Source organism: Apium graveolens, unplaced genomic scaffold, assembly GCF_009905375.1.
Source record: "Apium graveolens cultivar Ventura unplaced genomic scaffold, ASM990537v1 ctg5527, whole genome shotgun sequence".
NCBI lineage: Eukaryota > Viridiplantae > Streptophyta > Magnoliopsida > Apiales > Apiaceae > Apium > Apium graveolens.
The window spans coordinates 64774-76093 of NW_027419001.1; the positions used below are offsets into that span (position 1 = coordinate 64774).

The 11320-nt window shown below is 32.3% G+C and overlaps 1 protein-coding gene across 1 annotated transcript; it reads left to right on the forward strand.

The window, feature by feature from the left end:
* Positions 1–1235: 1235 nt before the first annotated feature.
* LOC141702696 (serine/threonine protein phosphatase 2A regulatory subunit B''beta-like) lies at positions 1236–10279 on the forward strand. The gene is made up of 13 exons (XM_074506323.1): positions 1236–1579; positions 2770–3012; positions 3139–3244; positions 3381–3480; positions 4404–4509; positions 4665–4755; positions 6039–6180; positions 7411–7558; positions 7730–7839; positions 8333–8489; positions 9145–9270; positions 9369–9519; positions 9900–10279. The coding sequence occupies exons 1-12, from the start codon at positions 1430–1432 to the stop codon at positions 9507–9509; spliced, it is 1620 nt and encodes a 539-aa protein (XP_074362424.1). The 5' UTR covers positions 1236–1429; the 3' UTR covers positions 9510–9519; positions 9900–10279.
* Positions 10280–11320: the final 1041 nt, after the last annotated feature.

The following is an 11320-nucleotide window of genomic DNA, read 5'->3' on the forward strand; positions in this document are numbered from 1 at the left end:
ACACATGTATATGTTAGTGATATCTTTAAAATAAGGGACATTTAAAAAAATGATATTAGACACTAAAATATAGAGTTTTATTGATATCTATCAATGTGTATACAAATGTTAATTATGTTAAATTATTTTCCTTTGACCTGATTATCAATAAAAATTTTAATATTTCGTGTTTAATATAATTCTATAAATATAGATGATGATATACTAACAGTCTGGATAAGTATGTAGTCCCAATTTTTTAAAAATAATTTCGGCTTTAACACGTATTCATATTCTATTTTATCCTAAATAATTAAGATTAAATAAATAAGTCTAAATACCATATGAACATATACCCTGCTAGTAACAAAAGAAAAAAAAGCAGCAAATAATCACGTATCACGTAAATATATTAATCATGATAGTATAGTGATTTGGTCACCCAATTATTGTTCGTATGCGAGCTTATTTGTTGATTGTGACGGAACATAACATGTTACTTTAATATTAAATTAAAAAATATATTTACATCATTTTGTCAAAAAAAATATATTAACAACAATTTAGTAATGATAAATAAGTAATTTCAGCAAGTACTAAGGAACCGGCTACCAAACTTTTAATATTTAGTTTATTATAATATATATATATATGTATGTATGTATAATAGATAGATAATATACTATAAAATAATAGATACTCTCCCCGTCCCATTTTTGTTATCCACTATTATCATTTTACTCTATCCCAAACTAGTTGTCCAATTTGATTAATATGGTAAATAAATGATGAATAAAAAGAACGCAGAAGATAAATAAAAGGTAATTGTTATTATAGTTTTATATTATGATAACTATTGATCTATTTGATTTTATTAAATAAAATATGGATTTAGATTGATGAAATAAAATATGGATTTAAATTGATGGAAAAGAAAAACGGGGCGAAGGGGTATAATAAAAGAATAATTTTGTTAACATTGAGGTAAAGACTTTCATGAGAGAATTTCTATAGTTGAGCATATTTACTCAATTATTTTAGATTTTCTAAAGGAAATTACTTTTGGAAAAAAAATCAATATATAACAAAAAAAACTTAGCAAAAAAGAAATATATATAACAAAATGGAGCTAGAAAGAAATTAAAGAAATAGAAGGGGTAAAAATTTAGAAAGCACACAGCTGTAAAAAGGATCACGTGGAAGTCACGTGAGAAACACATCTTTCTCCATCACTAGCGCTCTCTCTCTAAAGAAAGACATATACACACATACACACACTGGTTGTTCTCTTTTTGTGAATGGGCTTGAATTGAATTGGATCCAAAATTGAGCTTCTAGGGTTTGCAAAATCAATCAGTCATTACATAAATTAAAATAATTATTTAAATACACACAACAACAATGATATAATAAATCAATCAATCAATCGTATAATCTGAAATAGGCTACGATGGATGTGGATTTCAACGGCGATGTAGGTTGTTTAGATGCGGAGCTATTGCAATTATCGGAGGTTTCTTCTTCTGCTATCAAATCCAATCCTTTTCTCGCCGAGAAGCTTTTCGAACAATGGCTTTCGCTCCCAGACACTCTTCTCATGGTTATTTCTCCTTTTATTTTTCCTCTTCATATATTTATATATCCTTAGATTTGTATTTTTGTTTCTATCTTTTCGGGTAGAGTAGGACACGTTTTTGGTTTTATATTGTGCCGATTAATTAACAAATTACTATAACAGATTGAATCCCTTATGGTTGTTTTTTGTTTCTCGGGAGGGCGATTGTATTTATTTGTTAGAGACAATCATATCGGATCTTGTTCAATATATCTAATTTATCGTTGATGCATTATAAGGAAAGAGAAAGATGTAAGGTGGTTAAACAACTTCCTTCACTTTTTTACTTGGAAAAAGAGGAAAGATGTTGAATTTGTAACACTATTTTTGCCGAATCCCCAGCTGAAAGCTTTGTACATTGATTTTTTGGGTTAACCGTATATATGTTGGTAGTTGGTGTGAGGTGTACTATCTTAATGTTGCTGTTTATTATCCTTCATGAATATATTCATCGTTGAGAATTGGCTACTGACAAGTTTGATGTTTGTATTGAATTTGTCTTTGTAAAGTTTCTCGACGTATGAATGATAGATCTTGTATGTTATGCTATGTAGTTGGGCAAGTTGAACGAATTAATATTCAATTGTTGGTTGTTATTTTTTTACTCTGATGAGCTATGCCAAGGATCTTATGCAGTTGCTGGGACAAAAGTTTATAGCCTGTTATCCTCTTGCCCACTTGTTAATTTTATTAGCATAATCTTATTTTTTTGGACGATGGATATTCTTACATATTCATAGTAGGTATTACTGCTCTAAATGACTTTATGTAAGATTCACAGATTAGTGCCATTTATTAATGTTTGATGGTATGACGTTTTATTTTGCCGTTCGTAGATATAAAAGCTTACGTGCCAAGTAAAATTAGATACTTGTCTTGGAGTTGTTTCCAGTTATAAATGTTTGATGGCATTTATGTGTTATTATTAAAATAATAGATTTCTTGCAATTAATACACCGATTATCAATAAAAGTTCATTTATTTAGTTATTGTTGTAAGAAAAAATATCATCAATTGTTAAGAGGTTGAATTGAGAGTAAAGCCCTCTGCTCCCTTTTTTCTTCCATTTTTTGTCACTTTAATAAATTCCTTTATAATCTTCAATATACTTTCCTAAGTTACTATAGTTTGCTTCAAAGTCAACTTATTGAAGAACTGTAATTTTCACGGTGCAGGTAAAATCCTTGCTTAACAATGCCAAGGCAGGCGTTCCCTTAAATGTTTCTGGAACATGTTCTAGTCCAAATGCTGCTTCATCAAATTCTATACCTTCCATGTTTTCTGCTGGAAGCACGCCTCCACTTTCACCCAGAAGTTCATCTGGTTCCCCGCGTATTGTTAAACAGAGAGCTGGTCCTTCTGTCTTAGGTTCCCCTCTAAAAGTACTGAGTGAACCAGTAAAGGAGGTGATACCGCAGGTCTGTTATGATATTTTGCAGTTTATAATGATTTCGTTCTACTTATTATTATGTTATGTTGAGCTGCTTTTTCTTACCTTTTTGATTGCTATTCTTCTTCCACTAATGTAATATTTGTTGATTTAGTTCTATTTTCAAGATGGTCGGCCACCTCCAACCGAACTGAAAGAACGATGTTTATTTAGAATCAACCAATTCTTTTATGGCCATATGGATGGATTGCAGATAAATGGTGAGATCTTCTTGAGCATTTAATAGCTAGTGTTAGTCTTAATGCTCTTTCATCCTTTTGTGGTTCACTTAAAACTCTGTGGGGAATCACCGAGAGAGTTTCTTCACTGATAAATTAATATTATGTGGAATTTCAGAATTTAAACCAGTCACCAAAGAAATATGCAAGTTGCCATCATTTTTCTCCCCTGCGCTTTTCAAAAAGATTGATGTTAATTCAACAGGCATTGTAACTAGGTATGGGTTTGTGTCAGCTTTATTGTATCTATTGCTAATTTCTGCTAGTAGAATTTGTGCATTTGTTAATGTTTCTCTTGAAATTTTAATATTAATTTATGTTTTATAATTTTTGACATTGATATGGTAACACAAAATTCTGCGTTACTGGTGAATGATTGATATGATGTCAAGATTTGAACTTTTAAAAGTAATTTCCTTCTCGCCAAAAAACTTGGAGCATTTTTGGGTTTGGCAAGGCAGTGTGGAGGGTTCACTTAAGATATAAGCAGTATCTTAAGTTAGGTTGATAATAACCTTTGTATGGAAGACAGAATAAGGAGATACAAAATCTCCTAAACTAGAGTAGAACTAGAAGTGTAACACATTTTTAAATATTACAGCTTAAAGACTAAACTTTACTTGGGTAGAGCTTTTTCTGATTTGAATATATGTATGAATGAAGTGTGAACAAGCCGGATTGTGAATAAAATTTGTGAATGTATTTTTATTGCTGATAATTCAATAATATTATTATAATAAAGACACATGTATAGGTACATGCCAGGTAAAAATGTATCCGGATACTTGCAACTGATATTATTGACTTGTATAAATTTTTTAATTTTGAATTCTGAGTCAAGTACAAAACCTAGACACAGCTTATGGACTTGCTTGCTACAGATGCATGGACCTGTAGGATTTAAATATGCATGTGATATAAAGACATATGAGTGAAATTAACCAATTTTCAGCTGCGTGGATTTGTATATCTGCACACATGTATAGTATGTAGCAGTGTAAGGTGGCACATCTATGCTGTATAAAGAATTAATTAAGCTTTTAGCATTCAGTTTGTTACTTTAATTGATTCAGTATGTTTTGGTGTGTGAGCAGTTGAACCTTTGGTATTTATACAATTTTCTGAATTCGTATGCGTGTAGAGATGCATTTGTTGATTATTGGGTAAATAGCAACATCTTGACGAAGGACATCCCAAGCCAAATATTTACAGTTTTAAAACAGCCAGATCTGAAGTACATCACTCAGGTATTCACCAGTTCTGAGATTCTGTTTGTTGTATCGATCATCTAAACTAGCTGCTCCCAAGATAGTAGGTCGTAAACCTCCTTCTTGCAGCTATATTCGGTACAAACTACCAAGTTCCCTTACACCTGTAGTTTTTCCACCAAACTTGACCACAGGATGACTTCAAACCTGTGCTTCGAGAGCTTTTATCAACTCACCCTGGCTTGGAGTTCTTGCAGAGCACACCTGAATTTCAGGAAAGATATGGTTTGTGCTATCACTTCTTATATATATAGTGGCTCTCCTTTATAAAGACAAATACATGATTCCAGTATATCAGTTGCCTTTGTGACGTTAAGAATGTTTTATAAATTAAATCTGTTTCTGTCAATGCTAAATATTAAACTGCCATCCCTGTAGCAGGATTTGATCATTTACATTTAAACTAAAATTATATGGTCAACTATGTAGATATTCCCGACCCCTTTTTATTTAATCAAGTAGGGTGTACTATTACCTTGTTCGTCTTGGTCATAGGATTCTCTGCACAGCTTTAAGTTAAATAATACTGTTAAATTCTGTCAGTCATGACAAAATATGTTAGTGTATCATTTGAACTATGTTGAAGGGGAAAACATGCCACAATCTTACACTTAATTTCTTTTACAAGTTGGTTGTGTATAGCATAACTCCCAACAATCATGTTAGAGTGTAATGGGAATTCTGTTCAATTGGTTCATTAATCAATTTTTTGTATTGTGATTTTAATGTCTAAACAAATTTTTTGTGTCTGCTCAACTCTATGAATCCAACGGTGTTTTTTTATCGAAGTTAGTAGACAAAGCTGTGCATTTGAATGTAAAGCAAAAGGCTGAAGGGTTGAGAAAAAGATAAATAAATAGTCAAGAAAGTGATGGCAGCTAAACTAAAACCATAAAAGTGAAAAGCTTATTTTAGAGTAGTAATTAGCAAGTAAGCCTTCAAGTTAATTAGCAAAAAAAAAGAAGTAAGCCTTCAAGTTGTCTTTGTTAATTTTGGATCCAACCTAGTGATATTCTTGATACAACCTCCTTATCGTTGTGGTCATCCTAATTTTTGATTCCTTTGTCTCGACCATTGTTTTGCAACTGTTAATAGCAATTTAGGATAAAAATGTCCCTGTAGGTCTGTACTAAATCTGTGCTATAATTCCTGAACTGCTAAGAAATATTAATTCTTGGCAAAGTGGATCTTAGAACATAATCAGAGATGGATGATATCTGTAATTTTTACTACATATTGTCCTGTAACAGAGATGTGTACTTGCTTGTGGTTTTTTAGTGTTTATTATTATATTCATGTAAAAAATGGCCTTTAATGGAGAAAAGTTGTATCTTTTTCAAAAATAAAGAATCTCATGCACATGATTTAATTTTTATTTGGTTCTGAACTTTTTATTGAAAACATCTTTGAGATCCGCGGTCGTGATGCTAGGTTGCAGATTTTTTCGTATTTGTAACATTTTGAGGTACATCAAGTATAATTTAATAATCTCTTCTTTTTAATGCCAGCTGAAACTGTAATATACAGAATATTTTACTATATGAATCGATCCGGCAATGGTCGTCTTACCCTGAGGGAGCTGAAACGAGGGAACCTGATTGCTGCAATGCAACATGCAGACGAAGAAGAGGATATTAATAAAGTTTTGAGGTAGAGTATTATTATCTATATATTTCTAGTTAAATTTTTAGCTACGTATTTTCTTTCCAAAGTACTTGATTATTGTTATAATATTATTAATATCACTGTCATCATCTTAATTATAATTTCACTTTCTTATAGTCATTTTGTCATCAAATTCAATTGAATGCTAATAGTAAATGAACTTAGATCAGTGCTCCATGAGCTGACTTGAATATGTCTTATGAAACTATTGATTTAAAAGTGTCAATACCCTCTGATAACTAATGATATGCATGTGTAGAAAACAAAGAACACTAGACTGCTGATAAAAAAATTGATGTTAGTATACTTTACTGCACTTATATACTTTAATATGCAACTATACTACTTTTTAGACTCCATTCCTGACATGTTACAAAGAGCTTATGAAGGTGTTGAACCACGAAAAACATTCACATACTTGACAGTTGCAGACAGCATTCCTCACCTAGTTCATGAAGTTTAGACAAAAATTTAGTTGTTGCATTAATCACCTGAGCAATTCCGGCACCTCCATTCACATTTTGATGTAACAATATGATGTCGATTACTTGCCCAAACTATCTGTAGGAAATAAAGGTATATGTTATATCATGTACGGCATTTATAGCAACTGTAATTTTTACTTACAAGTTTGCTATTTGACTATTAGTGTGATAAGTAAAAGTAACTTATAAGTTGAATTCTAGAAGTACAAATATGTGCTTATTGAGTTATTTCAGTTATGTATTTTGATTTTACAATTTGACTTTATTAAAATTTTTATTATCCCTCTATACACAACTTCTAGTACCTTTTTGTTATTTTATATACATTACTTTTACTATTAATATTGTACAGAATTCCAAACATATTAAATTGTTTTTCTAGGTAATATTTGGCTATATATATATATATACACAAACCTCCATCCCTATTGTGTGCAACAAGTTCGTTAGTTTGTTTGCCAGCTTGATTTAGTTTTCAAGGCTTTGACATCGTATTAGCGAATTTAATTCGTGCAGCTTGCAGGTGTAAATACTTAAAATTTATTCGAATTCTATATCTTTACAACTATTTTAGATTTATTTTTTTAAAAACATTTTATGTAAATGATGGTTCCTTTGTTTGTGCCAAGGTCCCCGATATTAATGTTTTCAAACATGTTGGAATGACTGGGCATGTGAAAGAGTAGTCGGTCACTTTTTTTCTCAATTAATGTAAATTCTGTTGCTACAGGTACTTCTCTTATGAACACTTCTACGTGATCTATTGCAAGTTCTGGGAGCTTGATACCGATCATGACTTCTTAATTGACAAGGAGAACCTTATAAGATATGGTAACCATGCACTTACATACAGGATCGTTGACAGAATTTTTTCTCAGGTTTGTTTCATTTTAACACTGCTTTAATTCTGTTAACACATAATGTACTATATCCCTTTTTAATGTCTCTAACTTCACATGTTCTAGATGAACCAGATTTTAGCAGCAATTATGTACAATTCCCAATTGTTTATTATGTCTATATATGTCACCCTATAAATTTCTATGCAGGTCCCAAGAAAGTTTACCAGCAAGGTTGAAGGTAAAATGGGGTATGAGGATTTTGTTTATTTTATACTGTCGGAGGAGGATAAATCATCTGATCCTAGTCTTGAGTACTGGTATGTATTTTAATTGATGTTCTTTGACCCAAGGTCTTGCGTAAATTTTAACTGTTATATCCAGTACGCAATGTACAGTTGTTGTTTTAGCCTCGTAATGTTAAATGGACTAGAGAGTGAGAATTATGTTTGGTGATGCTATAGCCTATAAGAAATTTATCATTATGTACTATCTTAAACTTTTTATAAAACTTTAGGGTCTTTTTACTAGAGAAAAATTGTTGGGGGGGGGGGTTGGGGTGTGTTAAACATTTAACTTGTTTTTAATAGGATAAAAAGTAGGTGGTTGGGATGACATAGAACAATGGCTTGCAATTCTCTGGTTTGACATGCATTCAAAAATTCAGATGTTAAATCTTTAAAATGTTGCTAAAATCTTGTTCCGCTTCTAATAATAAATTATCTTGATTCAGTTGAGCATTTTTTTTTATCTTTGCATGGAGTGCAGTGTATTATAAGTTGACTATCATCTGACGTTGAATCCTTTGGTCAGGTTTAAGTGCATAGACTTAGATGGAAATGGTGTTCTGACGAGGAACGAGTTGCAATTTTTTTATGAAGAGCAGTTGCATCGAATGGAATGCATGGCCCAAGAGCCTGTTCTCTTTGAGGACATTTTATGTCAGATCGTGGATATGGTTAAACCAGAGGTTATTTCTTTACCATTTATGAAATTTGTCATTCCTATTAATATTATGCTACCTGTGAATCTGTCTAGTGTTCCTTGGTTTTGTGCATTTAATTAAGCTATAGCTGTTAGGTAGATATCTGATGAAGTCTACTCTTTTTATTATTGTGTACTGCTTTGCAATAGACAATCCTTATACTTAACAAAAAGAATAATAATTAAAAACAACGTACGGAATCCTACTAAATTGTTTCACACTAATTAGGATTTGTCAAATTTACATTCAGTCTTGTAATTCTAAGCTTTTCTATGGAAGAGTACTTTAGTTAATGGTAATGGAAGGTCTCTACATGACCGGGATCGTTCTTCCATAGTACTTTCAATTATTAAACTTAATTGTGAGGGTTCAGGGTTTAGGGAGCTGGTATTTTTTTAAGCACCTTGTACTTCAACTGCACTTCCTGTAGGATTTAAACATTCATGTCTGATGAGCTATTCTAAGTATCAACGGTTTTCAGAAACAGTAAATTTCTGAATAGTACTTCTAATTGGAGTTAATTCTTGAGTAAAGAAATGGTGTTTACGCTTCCTAAATTTTTGATGTTCACATGTGGTGTTACCAGCAACATGCATTGTCTTGCACATTGTGGGAGATTCTGACTTAATATTTCTTTCAGAATGAGAGCTATTTTACGTTGCGTGATTTGAAAGGTGGAAAACTCTCGGGCAGTGTTTTCAATATCCTCTTTAATCTCAACAAGTTTATGGCCTTTGAAACTCGTGATCCATTTTTGATTCGGCAGGTGTGTGAGATGTTTCTGTTCTTCTACTTGCATATCTAGTTGCTTTTCAGAATTTTTATGATGCAAAATTGCATCAAATGGTGGTGTATGTTTTGCAGGAGCGGGAGAATCCAACATTGACAGAGTGGGATCGGTTTGCACACCGAGAATATATCAGGCTTTCAATGGAAGAAGATGCGGAAGACGCCTCTAATGGAAGTGCAGATGTTTGGGATGAATCACTTGAGGCCCCCTTCTGAGCCTTACATGGTAAGATCTCTAAAATTGGGTTCTAGTGAAAGTTGAAATTGGTTAGCAGATCACTTTGTTTTTTGCTTTGAAATATATATGCGATGGTTAACATCTAATGCATATATACTGCTTGAAAAATAGTATGTATAATGCTAAGTTTGAAAATTATTACACCCAACATATCTCTCCATGTGTGACTTGGATGGCCACTCTAGAAAATGGTAGGAGAGAAAAAACCAGTGGACCACTGTGCATAGGTTGAGAACTATTACTTCTAATGCCTCTGCTTGAGATGCTGGTGTTACAACAAATATCAGAACTTTATTGGGCTTGTATATTATTATCATTAGCTTCGGTTAACTTTTGTACTCATTAGTCCTATTTGGTTCATAATGCAGGCGCCATCAGAACTTCGGTACTGATTATGCAACAAGGCATAAATTCTGCACTAGTTGCAAAGAGGATCGTTGATGCCATCAAAACCTATTGTTTACAATGAAGTCAAAAGCTCATTTGTTTTGCCAGTCATAAGAAGTCCCGGAGAATTGAGGTGTTAGATTGGAAGTTTTAAACTAGAACATTAAAGATTTGCCCAGAGAGCTAATCAGAAACAGTTAGAAGTTTCAGCACCTTTTACTTATAGGTGTAAGAGAGTTTATTGTCCTATTAGAATTTATTTTTTATTTATTTTATAATATGCATATCTGCAATTCTTCTCACCGGGATTAATTTTGTTAGTGCTGGCTGCCGGGCCCTATAGTTAATATTTTTTTCCCAACTCTTTCATTTAGCATCTTTCTTCCATTGTGAGTAGCTTTATTTTCTGGTTCTCTACATTTTTTTTCCTACCGAGATTTTATCCTGTAGCTTTTTTAATCTTTACTAGCTTCATATCTTAATCGGGAAGCTCAAATTATAATTGGAAAGCATGCTGATCCAATTAGCAAAAAAAAAAGAAGAAAAAAACAAGCATAACTTTGTTGTTTTCTGATGTTAGCTAAATGATGAGTTGTAAACATAGCAGAACCATTTCATGAATGTGCATGTAGGTTGAGGAATTGTAGTAATAGACCCCCCCCCCCCTGTATACGTATCTATCATCTGTCTGTTATGTTCAGTAAGAATGCCTTGGAAATGAACAAGTGGCTATTGCAGTGCATTTGTACATGTTGTCAAGAGTTTCTGAAAATAAAATAATGGTAAATTTAAAATAAACTGTGAAGTAGAAGTAGATAACTAAGGGTAGCTCAGAGGTAGTATAGGGGGGATTTATCAAGGACAAGGACAAAACAACCACTTCCATTATTCTGGAACAAACGAAACAACTAAGAAGAGAAACATGTTTATCTACACATAAATACATCCCTCCTATATCAGGAACATAAATTTATGTTGATTATACATTCATTATAAAGTTAACTACATTTGGACATAAATTCCACTCTGCAAATGCAATCGAGCAAGTTAAATCAGGACTAAAATATTATATTCCGGTTGATTGTGCTTTTAAAACCATAGAGAGAATTTTTCTGTAGCTCGGCCAGGCCTATTATCTGTATGAATTTTCTCTGTAGCTAGGCCAGGCCTATTATCTGTGGCTCTAGGTCATCGAGGGAAGATTATAAATCTACTCATTTTTTCTGGTTCTTTTTAAATCCATAATAATATCCCAGGTTAAGTCACTAAGATTAACGAGCTCTATCTCGTAAAAGGCACGAGCATTTTCTATATTTAATTCATTAAATTTTAAAAATATTTACAGCATATTTACGATAAATGAGTTATATGATTGTTTATCTTGATAGAATGATATATTGTA